The 25,972-nt window shown below is 40.4% G+C and overlaps 1 protein-coding gene across 4 annotated transcripts in view; it reads right to left on the bottom strand.

Annotated features, from left to right (window-relative positions):
* Nucleotides 1–25,972, bottom strand: part of LOC111871217 (collagen alpha-1(I) chain) — a 44,268-nt gene that overhangs the window by 2,884 nt on the left and 15,412 nt on the right. For 3 of the 4 annotated variants that reach the window (XM_023864147.1, XM_023864148.1, XM_023864149.1), the window contains 24 exons: nt 24,769–24,893; nt 21,966–22,172; nt 21,489–21,587; nt 21,301–21,409; nt 20,496–20,683; nt 19,450–19,666; nt 18,780–18,868; nt 17,263–17,424; nt 15,601–15,762; nt 14,183–14,380; nt 12,546–12,599; nt 11,854–11,944; nt 10,715–10,893; nt 10,065–10,146; nt 8,498–8,631; nt 7,146–7,280; nt 6,928–7,062; nt 5,720–5,935; nt 5,541–5,630; nt 4,397–4,522; nt 4,243–4,315; nt 3,351–3,547; nt 2,647–3,021; nt 985–1,206 (listed from right to left, as the gene is read on the bottom strand). In XM_023864147.1, the coding sequence (XP_023719915.1) occupies nt 985–1,206; nt 2,647–3,021; nt 3,351–3,547; nt 4,243–4,315; nt 4,397–4,522; nt 5,541–5,630; nt 5,720–5,935; nt 6,928–7,062; nt 7,146–7,280; nt 8,498–8,631; nt 10,065–10,146; nt 10,715–10,893; nt 11,854–11,944; nt 12,546–12,599; nt 14,183–14,380; nt 15,601–15,762; nt 17,263–17,424; nt 18,780–18,868; nt 19,450–19,666; nt 20,496–20,683; nt 21,301–21,409; nt 21,489–21,587; nt 21,966–22,172; nt 24,769–24,893 (3,665 nt within the window). Of the gene's footprint in view, nt 1–984; nt 1,207–2,646; nt 3,022–3,350; nt 3,548–4,242; nt 4,316–4,396; nt 4,523–5,540; nt 5,631–5,719; nt 5,936–6,927; nt 7,063–7,145; nt 7,281–8,497; nt 8,632–10,064; nt 10,147–10,714; nt 10,894–11,853; nt 11,945–12,545; nt 12,600–14,182; nt 14,381–15,600; nt 15,763–17,262; nt 17,425–18,779; nt 18,869–19,449; nt 19,667–20,495; nt 20,684–21,300; nt 21,410–21,488; nt 21,588–21,965; nt 22,173–24,768; nt 24,894–25,972 lie in introns of those variants that run through there. The other variant, XM_033754145.1, reaches the window with a different exon arrangement.

Here is a 25,972-nt window from a genome sequence, read left to right as displayed (position 1 = left end):
AAACTGTACATATATATTTATATTTGTATTGTACTATATTAATTATGTGACTGGTTCTATATCTATGTATATGGATTTATGGAATATACAATGAATGAATGAATGAATATGGGTCACAAAATGTTTTTAACCCTCTGACTGCCAAACCCTGCCACATATCTACTTGCTAGCAAAGTCAGTAATGCTTGGGAGGAAATCTGATTGCATGGAAAGAAACCCAGAACACTTTCCTCAACTGGCCATCAACTAATCAGTAACTTACATGTACATCATGCGAAACCCTCTTCTTTCCTCTAAACATTAGTATACCATACTTGATATCTATCAACAGAAATGTTGTACTCACTGCATGCTATGAGCAGATCTCTTTAGCTGTGGCAGTCTTAATGCAAATAAGTTGAGCTGATTTAATCAGCTCATAGCATGCAGTGAATTAATGGAGCTACACCCAACAGATTTTGTCACTTTATTGTACAGAAAAAATGAACAGGAAGGGTAACTGTTCGCCTTTGGTGATTAATGAGAATGTCAGATACAGGTTTATATAGAAAATTCTGAAAGAAACTGTGTGAAACAATTGTTATGTTTGCAACTCTCAGATACTGAAATATAATGTTAGAGTTGGCAACATCATAGTAAACAATTTAAGAACTAGGTTATGTCTTGTTACCTAAGTGATGTTTACTGTTATGTGTAACTACAGTTACATGTGTAACAACAGTATATTTATATTGTTAAGTGTTACTATGGTTATAAGCCTGTATGTATATATAAGGCGTACTTCTGTATCAAATAGCTCAGTCTTAATAAAGCAGGAGTAGAGTGAACACTCACTGATTCTCACTTATCATTCGATCCACGTGAAGTAACAAAAATAACAAAAATGTCACTCTGGATATCAGAATGTGGATAAATGAACAATGTTAAGCCCATGGTGCTGAATCAGGAACATATGTAGGGCCCCACTGGCCACTGAGAACTCACCCTGCATTCGTCCTCCCCGACGTCATACCGGAATCTCTGACTGCCACGTGGCACGATCTCGGCATCATTCCATGTCATCAGTTTTATTCCCTTCCTATAGGTGCGCTTTATTGTATCAAAGTAGGCCACAGAGTTGCGACAATGGTATGTCATGTTTTGTGAGGCACCCTTTGACAGGAGTTGCAGAAAGCCCACCTGATTGCTGTCTGCTTTGTATGTCAGCTGTAATCCCAATAATAGAAATGCTCCAGAATATTTCTGTAATCTTGACAACAAGGACAATCTACAGAGTGTCCATAAATGATTGATACATTTTTGTGGATAAAACATGAGGAAACTACAAAGCATACCCACATATATCCGGTAATCAACAGAGATTTCAAAATTGTCACTGTATCTCCATATTACCTAACTCTACCACCAGGTTTTGCAATTTTCACAAATTGCATTCTCCCATATAGAAGAGCTTTTACGTGATTGAGCGAATGCACCAGTATTCAGTGGGTCTTCAGAAAACGGTTTGTTAAGAGTCCCCGTCCTTGAGCATCGATACAGAGGTGGTTTTACAACTTTGAAAAACAGGGATATATTTTTAAGAAAAAAAAAGACAATAGCTATTCTTGTGTGAGCGAAGAGGCTGTACAGCAGGTGGAGGCCACTTTCAGTCGAAGTCAAAGGAAATCTGTGTGGAAGGGAAGCTGAGAGTTACAAATGCCAAAAACGACCATGTAGCAAGTTCTACGCACATGGATTCGCATGAAACGTTACAAATTTACTATGATTTACAAATTACTCATAGAACCTGATGATTGCCTTAAATGGAAAAACTTTTGCAAGACCTTGCCTCCTCGTTCTCCAGATCTCACTCCATGCAATTTCTTTTCTGTGGGGTTATGTAAACGAAAAAGTGTTTGTTCCGCCTCTACCACTGGATATCGATAAATTGAAGTTGAGAATTACTGCATTTATTGAGACAGTTGACAGGAACATGTTACGAAGATTGTGGGATAGGCTGGATTACAGAATAGATATTTGTTGGGTCACAAATGGAGCTCACATTGAGCATCTTTAGGGCCTGTAAATCTTTTAGAGTTTGTCATTCAAATGGCATGAGTTATAACTGTATAGCTGTAATACATACCTTGGTATAACAGATTAAAAGTGCATTAATCATTTATGAACATCCTGTTGCCAAGGGCTCTGCAATCGTGGCAACTATTATACTAGAGCCTCTTACATAAGTGTAACATGGCACAGTTTGTAACACATTATTGTAGGTATATATAGATAAAACTCTTATCATAGAACTCACTTTGACAGAGTTCATTTTGCTGATACATTATCTTTATTAGAGTCGGATGTAATTCATCATCTAAGCATATCTGTCTTATTTCTCATGTTTTTAAGGCACTGATAACTGAAAGTGACTTGAAGAGGTCGAGGTTACTTTTAGAAAAAAATATTTACAATAATTACTTTTTGGTTGAAGAAATCTTGGTTTCGATGTGACTGAGTAGTCTTAAGTAATCCAACAAAAGGAAGTTTTTTGGGTCAGTTTAAGCTGTTTGCTAAGTATGACCCAATAATGGCTGATCACACTCGATAAGCTTCATGAGCTCAATGGCCCTTGTTTCAACAGCTGCACCAAGCAATAATACTGACCTTCATGCCACCCTCCACCTCAGTAACCCAAATCTCCTGATCCTCGCCCACGTACGTGATCTCAGGGGTGCGGTTGGGTTGTGGATACAGGCAGGTGGCCTTGTTCACCATGTCACAGTGCACTAGGATTGCATCCCGTACATCCCCCTCATTGGGGTCCACCCAGTAGTCACCAGAAGGTAATTCAGGATGTGCCACATGTAAATCACGACAAGTCTTGGCAGGGAAGTCCCTTCTCCCATTGGGTCGCCGGAAACGCTCCCATTGGGTCTTTAGAGTCTCGTATGCCTTCATAACAAGGTCACGACGTTCACTGTCACTAAGATCTGCTCCAAATAACCGTGCTGGCTCATCTCCACTTAGCGGGTCAGGGCCCTGAAAACAAATGTCAGTAGCACTCAACAAACAGTACAACTCTCCATTACATTGATTCCCTGAATGTTATGTGATCAGTCCTGTTTAGTCTCCTGTTTAGCATTTCACTCTGTCTCTTCCCTGTCTGAGACTCTACCTTTCCCTATCACTGCCCTTATTCCAGCCATGCCCTGTTCCTGTACTTCAGATCCTGTCCTTCTTCCTTCCTTCTTCTCCATTCCTGTCCTCATATATTATCTGTTTTGTTTAGAGTCTATGCTGCCCAGATAAAGCTCTTGCCATGGCTGTATTCTGTCCCTGTTGCTAGCTTCTTTAGTTCCTGTTCCTACCTTTGTCTGTCCTTGTCCTAACAGGGCTGCCAGTGCTGCTGCATCATATCCCAGTGTTTCTCCTGGAGGACCTGGAGGTCCAGGTGGTCCCGGATTTCCAGGCTGACCATGTCTTCCCTCCTCACCTGCTGGCCCTCGCTGTCCTGGAGGACCTGGCAGACCTGGAGTTCCAGGATTTCCATCTCGACCAGCCATTCCTGAACATATCCATTACAAGTCTTATTGCAATGTTTACTCTTTGTTGGGCTGAATGGGTTCAATTGCAGTAGAGAGTGTCATATGCCACAATCACTGATATAGCAACTCGCTTCTTCTTACATTTATAGATTCTGCTCCCTGGCAGGTTCACACTCAGAAACTATGAATATTACAGGAATTGTTACAACTCACTGACTAACACATGGGCCTCTCACAAAGCCTTTAACTATTTACAAGAAGGAACAAACATAGAAAAAAATGTAGACATACATTAATGTCTGAAGTGGGATTCAAACCCACATCTCAGTGTTCAAGCAGTTGAAGGTAGAACATGCTTAAGACTGTGCAGTCATGGTGATATACTACAGACTGTTTGGTTACTATGGTCTCATATAAATAAATAAGAAAACTGATGAAATGATATTGTAAATGCCTCAATTCAGAAACATATAAGCTACATTCACCTAAATCACACTTTTATTTCTATTCAATTCTTTCACCTGCTTGACTGATACTGTAACACCTTCTCTTCCAGAGAAGAAGTTAAGAGGAGATGTTCACACAGAGTGGTTTCAGTTCTACAAAACAGCTGGAATAATGTAGATTTAATTAATTAGTTAAAAGTGCTTCTGCCAGAAAAACTGGAATATCCATTCAGCATGGCATCATTACAAGCAAACCAGTTACAGCTTACCCTTCATGCCTGGCTCTCCATCTTTTCCTGGTGGCCCTGGTAACCCTGTCATTCCCTTCTCTCCAGCAGGCCCCTACAATGGCAAATGCAACTGTGTGACTATCATGACAATCCAATATTGATTCAAAGCTCCCAATAAGAAGGTCTGTGTTACCTGAGTGCCTGGAAGACCTTGCAGACCGATGAGACCGCGATGACCCTTGGCACCTTTAGGTCCTTCCTCACCCTTCTCTCCCTTACCTCCCTCAGGTCCAGGAGCTCCAGGCTTACCTCTTGGACCCTGTAAAGCGAAGGATCCAGTGTTGAGATCTACAAGCCTTGTAACAAAGATATGCTTTATTTGCACTCCTAGGTAAAAGCATGCTAATACTCTTTCAACATGTAAAGAGATTTTGGTATCAACTGTTTTCTCTACATGATAATACTTGATCACCTTCTTCAAGGGTTGAACATAGATTACTTCACATTATTTTCTGAATTGTTGGTTCCAGTAATCAGTTTGACATCATTTAGAAAAACCCACTTCTCCCTACACCTTCAGATCACTTCATGTGGCAGCCATTATACAAATTTGCTGGACTATCCATGTGACAGGCAGTGACTGTACTCTGATTGTGTGGATTGATTTTGACAAAATTAGATACCTGACTCCTGCACTGGTTGTTACTGAAGAGATATGACTCTGAAGAGCTCAGTCTTTTGGGATATAATGCCATGTAGCAAACCAAAATGTTGATTGACTTTCAATTGACTATAAACCATTACATCCCAGAAGAGAGAACTCTACATAACAACCACTGTGAGAACCTCAAATCCAATATGATATGGCTATGAGCCACACTGGCCCATTACTGTAGCCAACACATAAAGATATAAATACACAGTCTTCCCCCCCCCCCTTTTGGTATTCATCTTTTCCCTCTTGCTAATGAAGTCCCATATCAAATATCATTGTCAATTAAATTCGACCCTAAGCTAAATCGGTATGTCAGTGCTGTCAATATGACAAATATTATCAGTTTTAATAAGTTCCTGACCTCTGACCCTCATTTGATATATTTGATATATTGTCATGAGGTTCATGTATGGAGTAATTTTGGACCTACCAATGACACACAGAACGAAATCTGTGAGTTTCAATCTCATTTCACCTATTGCTAACTCCTCTTCTCTCAGGCTGACAGTGCAGTACTTCAGCTGCTGTCTGTCATTCACTGACAAGGAAAACTGAGCACCACTACTAGTCGCACATGGTTCCACAGGTGTAAAACTGCATTATCAGGTGTCAAACCACTCACCTGGGGTCCCTCTACCCCCTGTGGGCCAGTCTCCCCCCTCAGCCCACGTTCTCCTGATGGTCCTGGTGGGCCATTTGGACCTGGAGGGCCCTAGAACAGAGACAAGTGAATAATGGGAGAGATAAACAAGAAAAGAGAGGAGGACATGAACACAGGAAAGTGTAAAGAAGTGGACTTACAGGCAGTCCTGGTGTCCCACTGGGTCCTGGCACCCCTGATGGTCCAACTGGTCCCTTATCTCCTGGTCTGCCGGCGATACCTGGAGGCCCTGCTTTTCCCGGTGCACCCTCAGGTCCTTGCTCTCCAAGAGGTCCTGGAGGTCCAGGAGGTCCTGCTACACCCTGAGGCCCTGGTGGCCCCTCACTTCCAGGCTTGCCTGGTGGTCCTGTGTCACCCTGCAACAGTGTTCAGTCTGATAGTGCAGTGCACAGTACATATGAGTGAGACCTAGATCCAATCCTCTTCAGAGAAATTCAAGAAGGCACACATTTTCTGAAAATTACTGAACATCAAGAAGGCAGGTAGTTGGTGCTTTATGGAGTTTCTAACACATATGGCTTATGTTATGATTATGTTCAGTTGGAACTGTATTTTGTTTCTTCTTATTGCTTTTCATTATGAATGTGGAGATCATGTTACAAATATACCCACACTCATATCAGTATATAATTGATAATCGATTAATACACCAATTATGATCAATGATATTTCCAGACCTCTCAGAGGAGAGACTCATACACTGCTTCACATGTTCAAGTTATCCTTACTCTAACGTGATGATACTTCCATTCTTATATATCTTTTTGGATGTAAATTGTATTAATATTTTGGCATATTTGCTCAAAGCAAGAACCGTGAAGCCAGTAGAGACAGCCGTTGCTAGGGAACAGCTCTGAAAACATGTCTAGAGGGAAGTCGAGATAGAATCTGCAGGCAGACAGTCAGTTGAGTGTCACTGCTAGCTTAGGCTGGGGAGATTTCAGGAACCCAGAGGGAAGGGAATGTCCACCATTGAAGTATGCTTCCAAACAGTGCAGTGTAGATTGTGACTGAGAACACTAGTCTGTATGTGATATTGATTTCCAAAGTGTACTCATGAGTTGTTTAAATGTCCAGTAAATCTGATTACCAATCCAAACCTCATCTAGTGACTCTATCATGTGCCAATATTAATGAACTACATTACAAAACTGAAACGGAAACTTTGACTACTTTATCACTCTGTAACAGTAAAACTTTTGGAAATTAAAATCTGATCATACCAATCGGCTGTCTCCTTATAGAGAAGTTCTGCGCTCAGAACCAGCATGTTAGTAGGAAGACTGGTAACAGATTTGAAGATGTGTTTCTGCACCCTCTCCACAGGCATTCCTTGATATATACTCACAGCAGCTCCTCGGAGGCCTCTTGCCCCACCGGGTCCGGTGGGGCCAGGAAGTCCTGGCAGTCCTCTGTCCCCTGAAGGACCCTGAGGTCCTGGTTGCCCAGGAGGTCCTGGAGGCCCTTCAGATCCTGTATCGCCCTGAGAACATAATAAAGTTAGTCTATGTGACAACCTGGGTTTCTCATATGATGAGCAATATGATGCACTTTACAGTCCTCTACCTTAGGGCCTTCAGGGCCTGGTGCCCCTGGCTGACCCTGTGGCCCTGGATTCCCTGGCCTACCCGTATCACCATGTGAGCCTTTAATTCCAGGCACACCAGGTGTCCCAGGTGGTCCCACTGATCCTGGCTGGCCCTGTGAACAAAGGTTCAAGATATTAGTAAACATCTGCTACAAAGGGTTTAGAATCATTTACTGCAGTTTATTAACACTCATAAATATTCACAATGTCCACAAACATGTGTTAAATCAAAATTTAATTTCTTCTTAAGATTTATCCTAAGCAGCTAATGTGTGTTCATGAGCATAAGTATTAATTATTCAAACTGTTCAGGCATATACGTTGAGTACAAAGTGATATGTTTAGAGGATCTAAGTAGTATGGACATAGTTAAGGTCTCTGATATTCTGTGTGATCAGCATAGCATTCATAAGCAATTACTGTGACTTCAACCATATGACTGTCAAGCTCTGACACAGAAATAATTGCTAGAAATGCAGAAGCTGCTTCTGGGGGGAAATGCAGTTGCACAGAGAAACCCACAACACAATTACCTACAAATGGTCACAAAATTAGGAACTGTAAGAGCTTGTTCTTTACTTTAGTAATTGCTGCTTTCTGTTGAAAGAAATACTCTCCTAAGCTATTAACAGTGAGCCAATCTCTTCAACTCTGGCAGCTTTAACACAACTAGGATAAGCCAATCTAATTGGCTCCTGGTGTGCAAAAGGTTAAAATCTGAGAATGAAATGCAAGTTGCCATCTCTTTGTATCTATCCTTATGTTAATTATGTATTGTTTACACTTCTGATATCTTGAAATTTTTTACATTTTTCAGTTTTACTAGAAAGATATGCTTTCTGCATGAACCATTCAACTGTGGATGTAGCAAGCAGCAATGCTTGCAGTTCATACAGCACATGTTTGCAGTACCTGACTGTACCACAAAGAATATTCAGTGTTCAGTAGTAGATTTAATGGGAGTGTCATTCATTATTTAATCTAAGTTTAGAAATGTATTCAGAAATACTGTTGTGTGGTATGAAGTACTGTGATCAGGAGTGCCCGTTGTTCAGATGTTAAGTATTGTTCTCCTGTACACATAAATATTAAAAAGTACTCACTATAGATAAGAAGCATTCAGAACTAGTGACTGTGGATTGAATCCTTTGCACTCTCACCACGACCTGACTGAATCACCTCACACATTTGCCCACAGGCAGCCTTGTTACTGATGGTAGCTAGGGTGATGGCAGTGCTTGGCAGTGATAGGGTTAAAAACCTGATCAGTAAATTCGTTGTTTAAGGTGTCCAGCAGTATTTTTCTGTGGGTGATGAAATATATACTCACTGCTAGTCCTGGCTCCCCTGGCCGACCTGGTGGTCCCATGAGCCCCACTTCTCCCCGCAATCCTGCTTCTCCTCTGGCTCCTTTGGCACCCGTGAGCCCCACCAGTCCTGGAGGTCCTGGCTCTCCTGGACTTCCTGTGCAGTGGAAATCATGGGTAGTCTCACATTTCATGAAGCTTTCATATACAGTGAGAGAGAGACTGTGGAAATTGTTAACTTGAGGGGTTGAGCAGCTTTCTTGTACACCTTAACAACAGTAGGGTCAGTTGGTTTAACAGAGCCACAAAGTTCAGTCCATAAAAAATATGTTGACTCATACAGTGTCCTGAAAGCCCCTGTGGGAACCGCCACATACTAACACGCAGCTTCGTCTATCTAACAGACAGCATTCAACTTCTGCTCAAGCCAAGACAATGTCACATTGCGGCCAGCAATCATATTTATACAGCACTCGATGTCCAGCCCACCTGTAGATCATCACATGCGATAGCCAATCAGTGCTCACAATCACAACTGCAACGTTAGCTGTGCCCAACAAGCATGGTATAAAAGGCGGAGCTCAAAACAAGCTATCATCAGTTCTTCAATCGTCCTCACTAGGACAAAGACAGCTAACGCAGCTACTCTGATGTCACGAAGCAGCAACAGCTCTCCAGCAGCCATGCTGAGACAATGGCTCTGCCATTACTTGCACCATAAGCAACTGTTCCTAACGGCGCATGCAGCACCACATCACTGGCCGGCCAGACCAGCTGAATGGCCATAAAGACCCGGTCTGCTGCATTGCAGCAAAGTCTACCAGTGCACGCATGGTGGAACAAACTGCCCCTTTTAGGGCCAACAAACTTTTGAACATCGACATTCCACATAGCTTCGCAGCTATTCTGTAAATTTAATACATACCATATAATATATATAATCGTTACAGTTTTACGTGGATGTGTTTTAGAACATCGACATCCCACACCCCTATGTATTTTTGTAAAACAGTGAATTCCAAGCAGATTTCTTAATGACATGAGTATATGTATATTTTATACAACATTATATTTTGTATAAAATATTGTATACGAGTAATAATGTCATTAAGAAGTCTATTGGAAATTCACCCAGGGACTCCTGTGGCATTATTGTCCTTTACTTCCTAAAACTTCTGATTTCTATGAGTTTGAATTCTGTAGTACTGTATGGAAACTACACTACCTCAATCAAGCAAAGGATTTACAAAATTTTTCTCCATATTTCATTTAAAATAATTTTTCATATAATCAACATACACCCCACCATAAAACCATTTGCACCTCCCACTTTGGGAACCTCTGCTATATAGTAATACACAGTAGGATGCAAACAATAAAGATATATAAATTCCTGTATGACAATAAAAAATTTATTTTTCATAGTACTAACTCATCATATTTCATATTCAATTACTGTAAATGCATAAAGTTGTTAATATTCATTGCTAGTGCTTGGTATATACTACACCAAACCCATTTGTAATGAATAATAATAATTGTTAGGATGGCCATGATTATGCTGGATTCTTTGTCTGCATGGGTACTTACCAACAGGGCCTGATTTTCCTTGTTCACCTTTCATTCCGAGGAATCCTCTCTCTCCTTTCATGCCAGGCAGGCCTACCAACCCCTGTAACACATCATGTTGGTAAATCATACTATCACACACTGTAATTCTAACAAAACTGTACTCTTTGACATTTTGATTGCATGATCCAACTGCTGCCTCTAATAAGCACAAAGAAGGAACTGAGTCTCTTTCTTGTATGTGTTAACTACTTGTCTTCTGTTCACCTCTCACATTAAATGAAGCCTCTGCTTCAGAGCAGGGTACTCAGGTTGGTAAAAACTATAAGAACACTAAAAGATAAGAAAACACAATAGTTAAGAAAATATGATAGTAAATAAATTGTGATGTTTTCACCCAAAATACCATACACAAAAGTGTGATGCGATGGAAAATTTTTGTGTCAAGACTTGGAATGAGCACATCAGAATGAACTGAGAAAGTCAGTTTTCTTTATAAAATTTTAAGTTCATTTTCTAGTGTTTTCAATCTGGCCTTAGCAGGACCCTAAGGCCTTGCCAGTCACCCTTCTGTCTGTTTCTTGCAATTTAAATTGTCATCCAGAAACAATACATCCTCATGCTGACAATGATATCAGTTAAGCAGCAGCAACATTGTAAGAGTGACATACTTGTAAGCCAGGAAATCCTTGCAGTCCTTGGGGTCCAGTAGGACCTCGCTCTCCAGGACCTCCAGGGGCTCCTGCCTCGCCAGGTGGTCCAGGTGGCCCTGGATCCCCCCTTTCTGCTGGCTCCCCTGGGGGACCCTGCGCACCAACCTGCCCCTGAGGACCCCTCTCCCCTTGCCGACCTGCAAACAGTCATCATAACCTTCAGTTATTATATTACCAAATGATAATGCATCACGTGCAGAGGGTATGTTGCATATACTTCCCCAAATATCCTCATTACACACTGCTTAATTGATTAAGCAAGATATAGGATTTTAAGTTCTAACAATGGTGGTTATGAAGAGGATTTTCTTATGGGATATAATGCCATGTAGCCTGTTGAAAGTCAACCAGCATGTTGGAGGAACATGTTGTGCTGCTTGCCATTTGCTTTTATGCTGGTTTCTTGCTTGGCTTATTCTTTGGTCATGAAGATGGAGGCAATATGTCGAATTATTTCAGTTGATATCAACATTTGAAACAGAATGGTTTGATCTCAGAACAAGGCACCTCAATTATGCAATTTGAACACTTGTACAAGGTAATGGGTGTTAGTTTGTAAATTAAATTAGGAGAATATTTGGACCTAAGAGAAAGTACACAAGAGTCTAGAGAAATCTACATAAGAAGACTCACATATTATTAGGATTACAAAATCAGAGAGGATGAAGTAGGCATGGCATAGAGTATGTACACAAGAAAAGAGAAATGAATACAAGAGTTTGGTAAAAAAAAAATCCTAACGCAAGGAGAGTAACTGGAAAACCAAAATACAGAGAGGAAGATAATATTAAAATGGATCTTAACACAACAGAATGGGATGATGTGGACTGGATTCATCTGACTCAGGACAGGAACCAGTAGTGGCTCTTCTAAACATGATACTGAACTTCTGGGTTTCACAGAATGCTGGAAATATCTTGACTACATGAGAAACTATTAGTTTTTCAAGATGAACTATGTTCCATTTAGTTACTTAGTCAGTTTTTAAAAATTTATGAAGAATTTACATTTTGTGCATGCAGGCTCATGTGTCAGAACAAACTGATGCTGATTTCTCTTCCATTCTTGCCTGATGTTAGTATATATGAGGCACATACCTGGGGGTCCCTCTGGTCCAGTGGGGCCCACTGCACCCCTCTCACCCTTCTCTCCAGGTAATCCTGGCTGTCCTCTTGTACCAGGCAAACCCTAGGGGACACAAATATGATAAACAACACTGTTCATTGCTCAAGAGTCTTATCGTACTGCACTGTACACAGCCTCTAAATAACTGATTCAATTTCAGGTGAAAGCATGTGGACCTGTATACTGTTAAAATCATCGATGAATGGAGAAGTCAAACATCTTTGTTTGTATATTCCTAAAATTTTACTTATCTGGCGATGCAAAGTGATGCAAACCTAAGCATCTGTAACTGATTATTGGAGGCAACAGTCTCTCCTTCAAGTATTTCTATGAAGTCTTCCTAATGTGAAGAGTTCAATTTTCTGCAATACAATGCCATGTTGTCTGTTGAAAGTCAATCAACATATTGGAGAATCATGTTGCTTCCACCTTCAGGGTTGAAAAGTAAAAGAAACAAGAAACCTGCATGAAGCAGGCTGAAAGATTTGCTGATCTTTAATGGACTACATGAAATTTTATCTCAGAAGACAGAACTCTTCCTAATCATAGCTGTGGGAATTTCAAATTCTATATGTTTCCAATGTGGTTAGTATGTGGTACAAAACTGCAGAACCTTGATCTAACACAAAATTTGGAATTGCCATGGTAACATGTCCATACTTACCACTAATCCTGATGGTCCTGAGTGCCCTTTGTCGCCCTTTGCACCTGGTGGCCCCTGCAACATGGGAATATGAATGCAGTTCTAGCCTCCAGAAATATTACTTGGGTTTATAGAAGAATATGGCATGGGGGATATGGTAATGATACACATATCTTTTGTTTAAAATATCTTTGAAATTATGTCATATTTTCAGTATGCAGACTTATGGAAAAATCCTTGTGTATTCAGATATCCAGCATGGAACTTCTTGTTCCCATTTTATGAACATAGAATCTAGTAACTTTCTAATCGTGACATACTGATCCACATCTCAATCTGATGATGCATGTCCTCAAAAATATTTTAACCACAAAACAATATGCATACTTGTAGGTGCAGACAATGAATTTAGTGGAGAAATTAAGATGGAGAAGGAGCAGAAATTGGATGAATAGGAGGTGGAGGAGACGAAGTCAGATGAGAAGAAGATGATAATGACAGAATAAATGGTAAGAAGAATATGAAGAACAGGTAAAACGAACAGGAGAAAGCTGAAGACAAAGATGCAAACAGTAAGGATATGAGAGTCAAATTGAAACTAAGATGGCAGAAAAGCATGAAGAATGTAAGAATGAAATGCTCCCAGTTAAAGCAATAGGTGCTTCTCCTAAGAACCAGCTGCACTAGCTGCAGTAGCAACAATGCTGTGAAGATGTAACACTCATGACTTGGTCCATGGAGACCATCTAGTGCAGCATCACTGAGTGTTATTAAATCCACATACAACTTGACCTCAGAGCAAAACTTTCAATGGCAACCTTCTATTTAAAATTGCATTCCATTATGTGTTATAAACATGACAATTTACAGAAATGTTAATTTCAAACACACTGTATTTATTTCATGCACAGGCACTGGACATGCGCTGGCAAGTGTCAGCAGCATATACAAAAGACAGACCCATCCTCTCGTCAGAGAGTGCGCCCCACAGAAACAAGACCGTAACTATCAAAGAGTAATACAATCTGGGCTCGACACCAAGACTTACTGACTGACCGACCGTCAGTCGCAATGTGAATTTCTTTCTTTCAGTGAGTTCGGTTAACAGTTCAGTTGTGGAATATTAGCCAGCATGCAACGAAATGATCACAAAAGTTTAAGAATCTCCATTGTTAAGATCTGTTGCCAAGAAACGACTAGTGAAAGTGGACTGAGAAGACTTAGCGTGTGCTCTTTTGATTTGTAAATTATTCAGATCAGTGACAGTGCTGTAATTACTTGTACTTACGAGTCATGCATATAAGTGGTCAATAAATCCATTCACCAATCCAAACCCCATCTATAGTTACTCACACATGACAATGTTAAATCTTCCTTTATGTTATACAATTGGAGCACTTTCTCTCCTTATTTTCCTATGATTTGGCTGACAATGTTTGTGATCTGTTATTTGTGCATAGTTTTGTGACCTTGTTCTATGATCACTGCTCATTGCTGTCTGGTATTTGTGTTTTCTTATGCCTGCATGGAGCTTGGACGGGAAACACAATGGGTTGTTATGGTATAGGATTATGCTGGACATTAATTTCGAGATAGGGAGCACACATTTCCTGCAGCCATTAAATATTCTGAATATAGGAAACTCTGCTTGTACTTACAGGCAGTCCATCAGGTCCTTGGGATCCAACTTCACCTCGGGGCCCTGGTCCCCCAGGAGGCCCTAATGGGCCTCTCTCTCCTGGGAACCCCCTCTCGCCTCTTCCTCCAGCTGATCCTGGTATGCCTGGTGGGCCCTGTAGGCCAGGCTCACCATCTTTACCAGACGTTCCCGGATTTCCTGGGGCTCCTGGCACCCCCTACGACACAACAATATCATGTCTTATTACATCTGAGCTGAGAGATATGTATATACTGAATACTTAATTAGGTCCATTGCAGTTTACATTTTTGGGTGCCAGATTTTGACTCACTGGTCCAACTGTCTGGTATCCCATTTAGACTACTATTCCTACTAAGTATTCATCATCACAGTCATTGGCAAAACAGCACCTTTTGAGCCATAGCCTTCCATAAAAGATTCTGCCATATTTGACCCAGTTCCCATTTTGTTTGGATTTTGCAGCAACAATTTTTTCACAGAGCAAGGTTGTCAGCCTTACATCCAACGCTCAACCTGGAAGACCAGTTCCCCATATGTATGCCTTTCATTGACAGGGTGGCCCAGTTATACCCCCAGGCAGTGGTTTCCCCTTTCTATCACCTTCTACAACCTGCAGGGCTGTGGTGAAGGTATTCTAACCTACTTTCACATGGGGCCTACTAATTACTGGTCATCTAAATTTTCTGTCTATTTCATCTAATGTTTTCACATTATCTTCTCCAATTTCTCTTTATGTTGAATATTTATTTTCCTATCTTTTGTCATGTGGATAATCTTCATTATATTCACACCTCAACACATATTAAGCAGTAATACTCAATATTTGCTTGGCTAACAGTAAAGTCCAATGTGCCCTTTGTTGGGAGTAAACATGGCTAGATGACCACATACATTTATGGATCACAAGAAACTAAGCTGAGGAAAGGGTAAACATAATGGTACAACGTTGTGACCATTCATAAAGCTGATTGTGTGGAGGAATGTGAAGATACAATATTCAGTGTGATGCTCATGGTGTATTTTTATATCACAGCCTCTCAGTACCCCACCAGTATTTCTGACACAGTGTATATATAGTTATTAAGCAATATTTCTGACTTTCTTTATCAAATAATGTTAGACTTGAGATCACCATTATAGGTGTTGCAGTCTGCACATCCATATTTTCTTTCTTTATAAAAACTTATGGCATGAAGTATAATATTAACTTTTGCAATTGCAGTTTGTCTTTTATAGGGTCCATAAATAGATATTAGAATACATTTCTAATTCTAATTCTATTAGAATAGAATTCTTCTAAACACTCTGCAGAATCCTATGGTTCCATTGACACAGATATGTCTCTGCTTCACTGAGGTGGACTACCCAGTCATGACTGCAGCCATGACTCTGCTTCACTGAGCACAGGAAACTCACCTGGAATCCCCTAGGACCTCCAGGTCCAGGGGCCCCTCTCTCACCATCAGACCCAGGAGGCCCAGGAGGGCCCTGTATTCCAGGAGCACCATCTTTACCTGCATCACCTCGGGGTCCTGCTGGCCCTGGGGGACCAGGTTCTCCATCTTTCCCTGGCTCTCCCTGTAAAATAGAGGACAAGTGAAAGTTTTATCTGAAAGATGATGCTGACCAATCATTGTTCTATACATCTGGTCATTCAGAATTCCATCATTCTAGATACTTACTCTGCCAGAACGTCAGTACACATAAAGCTTCATGTGAAATTTGCCAACATCTCTAAGTTCTCACAGTAACAATAACAGTAACATATAAAGAATGGCCACTGAATTTACAGACAGCACTTACAGTTGAGTGTAAACATTTAATGTTACACACAGAGACCTAAACAGGAACTTTGGTAAAGTAAAATCTTCTGGGATGTAATCCTGTGTAGTGTGGTAGAATTCTGCCAATGATTCGAAGGAACGTATTTTCTTCATCTTCAAGGTTGAAGAGTAAGATAGGAAAGTAGCAAGCAGAGTAAGTGTCTAACAGACTGCATGGCGTACCATCAATATATTACACTTCACAGTTACTGCCATGACAAACTCATGCTTCATATAGAGGCACCATTGTTATTTAGAAAGTAAGCATCCTGCATCAAGCCTGTGAGCCATAGTGGTGCTGTTGAATAAAATGGACTGCCAGGTAATCTTAAGAGACATGAACCCGGTATCAATCACGATTTGTGGTTATTGAGGCAGAGAAAATTAGACAGTCGTCTTCTGGATTAAAAGAAACCTGAAATGTGAGAGTAGCATACTATTATTTCAGAGGATCCTGCTGTTCCAAGATCTGTGTCACTCATAAAACCACAATTTGTATCAACTGTATGAGAAGGGAACATCAGACACACAGACAATGTTAAGGTTCTTTTATGAGCCTGAACAGCTCTGTCAGTATAGGGACTAGGCTATGACCTAGAGGACTTAGGAGATGCAGTTCATCTCCTGGCAGGAGAAAGAGTTTTTATATTGTCTGCAGAATCCAGACTACATCTGGGACCCATCCAGCCTCTTACCTAATGAGTACAGGTGGTTCTTTCCCTAGGGGTGAATTAACTGGCATAGAAAGCTGACTACTTACCTCTTAGTGCCTAGGTTAAGTACACATGGTGATATACCTCAACTATCCCATATGTCTTCATGGTATGGTGTTTAATTAAGTGCAGGGTCATCTTTATCTTTATACTATTTAATTAAAATTATCATAAAATGATGCATTATAGATGGGGTAGAGATAGAGCTCCATGTTTTCTAGACCTCAGCACTAGCCGGAGGTGGTTGCTGACCTACATGGTTTGGTATCTTCACACTTTACTCTGATGCCAGTTTAATTCAAGGCTGGGAAGACCCAAGAGACAGTCTGCATGGGTGCCTTTACGGGACACAAATCTCTACCTTTCATTTCTTGATGGAGCTGCCTTGGTGGCTCATCATCTTATTACACAGTAAGGATAAAGGCATTTCACTAAGTGGAAATAAAATCTTGGTTTATGATCACCCTTAATCAGAATCATTTTGTGCCTTGCAATTACAGCACACCAAGGATTCTCAGTTTTACTCAGTCACCTTTACTTACAGTGAAACCCTTGTCTCCCGGGGCCCCTAAAGGCCCTGGCAGTCCCTGAAGTCCCTGAGGTCCCTGTTCTCCTGGTTTACCATCTGCTCCTTGAATTCCTCTCTCACCAGGGTTACCTGGTTTACCTGGAGGTCCAGTCCGTCCCTGTGTCCCACGCAGCCCCTGTGAAGTAAACATCCAGGCTAGTTATATTATACCATGGAAATACTGTAATGTCAGTTCTGGCAGGCTAGAAAATGAGTGTCTCTGTGATACTTCTGCAGTTCCAATAGTTGAAGTTTTAGGATTTTAGAGGTCCTGCCTCAATATCCTTATGTTACTACTGACTACATAGACTTAAACGGCAAAGCTTCTAACTTGTATTCAGGAGATGAATAGTTCATGTCTCAACTAGAACAGCTTCTAGCCTCACTGAGGCTTTTCATGAGTTAGCTCAGTTCCTCCAGGCATATTCCAGGTAGTACTTTAAAGCTGTCATAATAGATTTATTCCAAAACCTTTCCAAATCATTAATAACAATAACACTATAAACACTTTAGCTACAGTCTCCTTTTTGTGAAATACGTCAATTTCCTATTGAAGATCAGAGCCAGTTATTTTACATTGTTTACAGAGGAATGATTCGTTATTTCCATTTAATTGAAGTTCTTTCCAGGCACTCTTCTGAATGTGGCTTCGTTCTCTAATCTCTCTAGTTCTCTCTGCCTGTAGTATCCTCCCTTTGTTGCTGGGGCCAACATACAAAGCAGTGACATGGATAAGGAGGGCAAATCTTAAGTTTACAGACAATCTCACAGAGTCTGTACTATGGTTATGGGCCACATGAGTGTTTCTTTGCTGTCTGCTCACAAAAGGAAAATCACGGACATAGGGTGAAGCGATATGGCGTTCACATGGGTGAATTTCCTAAGTTCGCATGCAGTTCACGTCCAGTCACAAGAGTGAGCACATTCCATGCAGACAGAGGTGGATTTTAGACATACAGTCTGTTTATCTGTGTTTCTATGTTGTAGACAAAAGGAAAGAATAAAGTGAAAGGACCATCCTCTAAATTGTGGAAAATTCTAGAATGGGAAATTCCATATATTTCATGCACAACTCAAAAGGTGTCCCAGAAATTTTCCTAATTTCTACCCAAGTCCACACACTTATCAAAATATAACTGTCCATGAAATTTTCCATTTTAAAATAAACTGTCCCAGTAGTCTAGTGAACTGGAAGGAGACATATATATGGAGCAGACCGTTGGTATGATATTCTGAGAAAAATAAGCCAAATAAAATGAAGCACAATATGTCTGACTGTGAGTGACTGTGAGAACATAGCCCATTTAGAAAACATTCAAAATTTTCGTGTATATCCGGCCATGCACATTGACTTGTGTGGGCTGCATTCCCCAAAATCATTTTCACATCTGGCCATGGATGCAAAACAAAATCTTGTGTGCTCTTAAACTGTGACCTCTGTAGTGTCTCTGTGATTCCTTGCATCGTTCCTGTATTTTTCATACCACACACCTGCAGTCCTGGTGGTCCTGGTCTGCCAGGGTCCCCCTGAGAGCCTTTCACTCCTTGAGGCCCAATAGGACCCCTGTCCCCAGACTGACCTGCAACATACAAACAAGTGAACTCAGCTATGACCACACACACTGATGGCTGCAAGAGCAGCCAAACCACTGCAGTGAACCTATTGTCACATTTGGTATCAGCAGGCACTCGCCTTCTTGCCAGGCCTGCCTGCATGGTAACATATTGTGACATGTAGACTCATTTCTAGGCAATGTTTGAAATATGTGCACACAACAATGGAAGAGGTATTGAAAGAAGTGTTTTCTATGTGGTCTGCACCATTCCAATGCTAGGCAACAGCATAGTAAACAGGCTTTGTCAACAATATAAGATGTGTTATCTATGGGTCCATCTCAAGACCAGATTAGTAGTCCAGTCATGAATCAGAAAAGAGTTGTAGAACAAAAACATGAATTGAGTGAGTCCTCAGCAGTCAAGAAAGAAGGGTTTGGCTAAAGAGTGATTTGTGAAGTGGTAGGTTAGCGATAGCGCTATAATTGAATGTGATTAAAAGAGACTGTAAAAGAAGGAGTTAATAAATCCAAGCATCCAATCCAAACTCCACTATTATCAGTCATGTAGCCATAAATACGTGATAATATAAATCCCTGCCTCTTACCTTTAGGTCCAGGTGCTCCATCAGGCCCTGGCAGGCCTCTACCCCCTGGTGCTCCACGCTCTCCAGGTGGACCCGCAGACCCAGTGGGTCCTCGCAGCCCTCTCTTTCCTCTTTTGCCCTCTGCCCCTACAGCACCTGGAAGTCCACGGGGCCCTGGAGCTCCTGTCTCCCCCTTCATGCCTGACTCGCCCTTGAAGCCACGTTCTCCTGGTATTCCCTGCAAGAAACAATCACATTGTGGAATGAAGACAGGTCACTGTTATAAGCCCCTCAATTAGCATAACAAACAACTTAGCCCATTTTCTCTTTTCTTAAAAATGTATAAATTTTCAATTACACATCATACATTCTTGCATCAGTTTCCACAAGATAGCCAACATGTTTCAGCACTTATATATACATAAACTAACTAATTTCACAGAGCTGAGCCCTTCTTGAGCAACTGCCAATTCTGCAGCTACTCATGAATTTCTCATCATCTAAGGGAACTCAAAGGTTCATTACCGTGTTCACATGAGCCCTCCAATGGTTTCTATCCTAAGCCAAATCAATCCAATCCACATCACCCATTCTATCTCTCTACAATCCCTTTATTACTATTCACCCACTTATATACTGGTCTTCCTTGTGGTCTTTTTCCTTCAAGCTCTCCCACCAGTGTCCTATATACATTCCTCTTCTCCCACATGCCCGGTCAATCTCATCCTCCTTGATTTGAGCATTCTAATTATACTTGGAGAAGAGTACAAGTTATGAAGCTCCTTATTATGCAGTTTTCTCCAACCTCCTGTTACTTTATCCCTCTTCAGTCCAAATATTTTCCTTGTTCTAAATATCTTATTGTTTGAAATTGTCTGTGAATAATGTAATCTTTTCTCTTGTTTTTGATTGTTGTGTCCCTTGTGAAATATTAGTTGATATGGAAACAGGAACAGCAGAATATATTTTTAATTTTAAAATAAAACTCAGCACATAAATGCTAATTTATATGTACTTGTTCATAATAAGGGAAAATATCTATACAAAACATCTCATGTATCACTTACTGGACTCCCTTTCACTCCAGGTGATCCAGGGCTCCCAGAAAGGCCTGGAGGTCCTCTAGCTCCTGGAAATCCTGGAGGTCCTGCAAGACCTATTGCTCCAGGGCTTCCCTTCTCTCCTGGAAGTCCATCCTTGCCAGCTGGTCCCTGTGGACCTGACTCTCCAGGCTGTCCTGGCCTTCCTGCCTCACCTACAAAGAATTGAGGTTTCAGGGTACAGGCCACACCAAATTTGGCAGCCTCAATAAGGACAACGTGAAGAAACATCTCCAGTAAGACACCACACTAGAGAAAATGGTAAAGGCAAGGATGCAAATATACCTGATCCCCACAGGTGTCTGGACCTCATCATTAGCAAGGAGCGAGCAGTCAACACTCTGATCATTTACCCTATAAGATAGGCAGCATTTAAGTGGGCACAAGAGAGTTTTTGACATGATGCTAATGAGAAAATTATCTGCCCCTGCCTGGATATGAAACCCTGTGCATCATTCTTGCAGATAGTCATCTTACTGTAAGAAGACACAGCTGTCATATTTATCAGTGAAGTGTGAGAAACAAGAGGTTCTATGAAGAACATTTAATGCCTGCTTTCCTTATTGCTGTTGATACATACAGGTTCAATCCTAGGATGGAATGTGTGCATATTAGTACAGAGACAGGTTTCACTTCAGTTTACCCTACTGATTGACAGTCCACCATAGTCACCAATCATGCGGCCACAGTGTCACATCTTCATTACATTCAAATATTCAACCCAAGCCAAAACACACAGGACCTCTCTAACTAGAACATCCACTCAACTCACCTCGTGGTCCCTGCAGTCCCTGGCTCCCTTTAGGGCCCTGAGCACCCTGGTCACCTTTGATGCCTGGACTCCCAGGGAACCCAGGTGGGCCTGGCTTCCCGATCGCTCCCTGCAAATATGTCCAGGGAATGAATGAGAGAGTCAACAGGGAGCTGCATCATGTCACATGCTTCATTTGACTTTCTTACCGGAGATCCTGGGGGCCCTGCAATGCCATCAATACCACGCAGTCCAGGTGGTCCAGGAGGTCCTTCTCTTCCCCTTTCTCCTCGTGGGCCTGCTGGGCCCTGCAAAGAAGATGTTAGTCATGACCCAGCACTTGCATATGCTGTTTGCCTGTTTAGATTACTTGATACCAGCAAGGTATAGTTACAGTTTCCCATTGTCATTGCCAATGTTTTCTTATGTTTCCACAATACACAAGCAATATTTGCTTATTCTTTCTCAGTATTTCTGATAGTATCAGTGGCCAGTTACAATTTCTCATCTTGTTTGGTTGTTGCCATTAGTGGAAGGCAATATCTGCTTTTATTTGTCATGATGGCAAAGTAATTTTTCTGTTGTTTGTGATTGCTATTGACAGTATTTCCCTGCTGCTCTTAGTCCTTCCTGTCATAAGTCTGTTTGCTTCTTGCTACTCATTTTACTGGCAATGTGACACTCACCATGGGACCGACAGGACCAATGGGCCCTGAACTTCCCTGTGCACCCTTCTCCCCTGATGACCCTTGCTCGCCCTTTGCCCCATCCAGGCCTGGAAAGCCACGGTGTCCCTTGATCCCTGGCAGTCCTGGCATGCCAGGTAGTCCTCTAGGTCCGGGAGGGCCCTGAGACCCTGGTTGTCCTGCCTCACCATCATCACCAGTCTCTCCCTAAGCACAAAATGAGGGCTAAGTCAGAACACAACAATAATACTTCTTTACTCTATGGACCATTATTTTATATTTGTTTGCTACTGATAAAATATAAGTGGAAGGTTGAGAGGGGTAAGGGTGCAGCATGCATTTGAGAAGTAAGAAATTGATATTGTTAGTTTGTTTAAAACCTCAAAGGAAGCCATCACTTGAGAGACATAAATTGTAAATGGGTGGTGAATATTAAACTAAGTCTTCCAGGAATGTAAATTGGCAGCATTCTATGGACATGATTCATGACAAGAAGTGAGTTCTTCAAGCTGTGTTGAAGAGGGAGGCAATAAATGTTTCCAAAACTTCTTTTCTACACCAGCAAGAAAGAGCATTTGATGTTTTTGTAATAATCAACTTTGTTAATGACTCCTTTGGAGAATGTAAAACAACAAAGAATAAGTCTTCAATAGATTATATGCACATGTCCTTTTAAATAGTATTTTACCTGTTGAACAGTATGGATTTAGGAAAAACTTGTCTACTGAGACTGCCACTTTTAATTAAATTAATAATATATTACAGGCATTGAATGATAGGAAACTGGTTGGGGGTATTTTTTGTGATCTGACCACAGCATTTTATAGTGTGAATCATGAGGTTTTGTTTCCAAGTTGGATTTCTATGGTATACGAGGAATATTCTTTAAATTGATTACCTCATACCTGAATAATAGATACCAAATAGTAGTAATAAAAGATAAAAATTCTGGACAATATTTCTCTGATTGGAAATGGATTAAGTTGGGTGTTCCGCAGGGATCGATCCTTGGACCGTTATTTTTTTATTGTATATAAATGATTTACCAGCTTTAATAAGTGACATATGAAAACCTACTTTATTCGCAGATGATATTAACTTAATATTAACTGCTCCTGATTATAGGCAGCTTAAAGAAAATTTTAATATTGTCTTTGGGAAGATAATGCATTGGTTTCAAGCTAATTCTTTGACCTTGGATGTTAATAAAACATATTGTATGTATTTTAAAACAAAAATGAGTCAAACTGATAACTCCCCAATAAGGAATATAAATACTCAAATAAACAGTACCCATTGCACTGACTTTCTTGGAGTGACACTGGATTCAACGTTATCTTGGCAAGGACATATAAACAAAACGAGTAAGAAATTAAACTCTGCTTGTTTTGTTATTAGATCTGTTAAATCACTTCTAACAATTAATGATTTAAAAATTGTATATTATGCGTATGTTCATTCTATTATGACATATGGAATTGCCTTTTGGGGAAATGCTGCAAATGGTAGAAATATTTTTATAATTCAAAAAGGAATTATAAGAATTATTATGAACGCAAATCCTAAAGCATCTTGTCGGGGATTTTTTAAACGTTTAAATATACTGCCTCTTTATTCCCAATATATATTCTCTTTATTGCTATTGGTAGTGAAAAATATGCACCTATTTGTGATTAATACTGAAATGTATACTATAAATACACGACAGAGTTTCAACTTACACTTACCATCTGTAAAGCTGACCAAGTACAAAAAGGGTGTGTGTTATATGGGTATTGTAATATTTAATCATTTACCATGGAACATAAGAAAATAATCAACTGATATTAAGAAATTTAGATTAGTCACTAAAAATTTCCTTTTAAGGGAACCCTTCTATTCAATAAATGAATACCTGGAATGGTCTATAAATCTATATTTAAGGTTTATTTTGAATGAAATTCATATTGATGTAATTGTGATAACATGTACTTATGGCCATATTTTGTATCTGTACATCATTGTTGTGACTCGAAAATGGTTCATTTGTTGTATGTATGTATGTTGACAAAGTTGTGAGTTACAGCTGCTTTTATCATATATCATATTTTATCTATTTGTTATATTTTAACTTTTCATTTTATATCTTATTTTAGTATATATATAAATGGACTGCTTCTATATCTATGGTGACTGTCTTGCCTGTACGGACTGCTTGAGGTAATAATAAATCAAATCAAATCAAAAGTCATGTGAAGTCTATATTTAGCTTTCTGTTTGATGGTGACAATTGCTGAACCACTGAATTGCATATGTAAGATTTTGTATGAATATACAGCATAAATATAGCTACAAATTCTCTGCATAAAATTTTGGTTGTTTCAACTCATAAACATAACAGCGCAGTGAAACTTTGGTTAGGTCAAAATAAATTAATGTACTTGAATGTGCAGGCCTACTGGTAGAAAATTTGCTCATAAATGGATGATTCTATTGCATAATTATTAATTTGCTACTGCAGCACCCATCAAGAATTCAATGGGAAATCTTGACATTTGTTATATAAACTTTCATACTATTAACTTCTGCTACTTTCTCATATATTCCTGTCAACTCCTACAACTTACTGAACGATGTTTAATACCATACCACATGAACAACATACACAACTGTAACATAAAAATATTATCAATACTCACAGAATAGACATGATACAATGAAACACAAGGCTGTTTGCTCTTTTGTTACCTACAATATAACTTATGTTTATGAAATGTGGTAATCAGAATTTCAAAAAGTTGAGCTTAACAGAAGAAGAACTCACATCTTTCCCAGGCAGACCTGGTAGCCCCCTGGGGCCTGGTGATCCTGGTTGTCCTGGAGGTCCTGGCTCCCCTGGCTCACCCCGCACTCCCTGGAACCCTTGTGGACCTGCAGCACCTGGTGGCCCTGTAAGATATGCAACTTATAATTAGCTGCTTGGCAAGGCATGCTCATGTAACGCTTCACTGAACAAAGTTAACTCCTATGTACAATTTGAAGCTTCCATGATGAATAAATCCACTAAAATCTTCTCAGGTGATCAGCCATGTCAGTTTTGATTTAAAAACAAACATTATTTGATAGTGTGTGGAAAGCGCCATAGCTCAAGTGGTTAGTCACTGGCTTCCCACCGTGGCGGCCCAGGTTCAATCCCGGGTCTGGTCAAGTGGGATTTGTGGTGGACAAAGTGGCGCTTGGGCAGGTTTTCTCTGAGTACTTCGGTTTCCCCTGCCAATCTTCATTCGACAATTGTTCCACAATCACCCTCACCTATCATCTGGGGCTGGTACAATAGGCCAGAAGTGGCCGCAGTACAAGGGACTTAGTCCCAACCCACTAGCAATTAAACAAAAAATGGAATGGTAAATCATGTGAGCCTTAATCCAAATGGTGACTGAAATAAGCATGCATTTTTGTTATTCTCAGTAAATACCAACAGGGCTGTGTCCCACTGTGCAGTTTCTACTTTGTTACTCAGAGCAGAAATTGTGCCTCCCAGTTCTTGCATTCAGTTATGACGAGACCACTGGCGTTGAGAACTGCCAGGATATTATCCAAGGGAGGCAGCACCTTCATGGATGGAAGGGAACAGCCAGAAAATATGCTTTCAAACTTACTGTTATGCAGTTTAAAAACATTTTAACTGATCCTCTAGGGTATTCAGTATAGGATAACTAACTAACTTACTTACATACTTCTTACTTACTAACTTACTAAGTAACTAACTCGTTAACTCCAAGGGACTGAGTCCTTCTAGAGATGTCACTACTTTTTCAGCTACTCAAAGATTTCCCAACATTTTATGGAAGCCAAAGGTTCATTATTATGCTCACAAGAGCCAGCCACAAGTTTCTGTCCTGAATCAGATAATCTAGTCCATACTACTTCATCCAATTTCTCTAAAATCCATTTTAATATTGTCCCCCACCTATGTCTAGATCTTCCTAGTTCTCTCTTTCCTTCTGGAATTCCCACAAAAACCCTGT

Source organism: Cryptotermes secundus, unplaced genomic scaffold (genome assembly GCF_002891405.2).
Source record: "Cryptotermes secundus unplaced genomic scaffold, Csec_1.0 scaffold573, whole genome shotgun sequence".
NCBI classification, from domain to species: Eukaryota; Metazoa; Arthropoda; class Insecta; order Blattodea; family Kalotermitidae; genus Cryptotermes; species Cryptotermes secundus.
The sequence above is the reverse complement of the archived record's forward strand: the minus strand, read 5'-3'. Positions and strand labels throughout refer to the sequence as shown.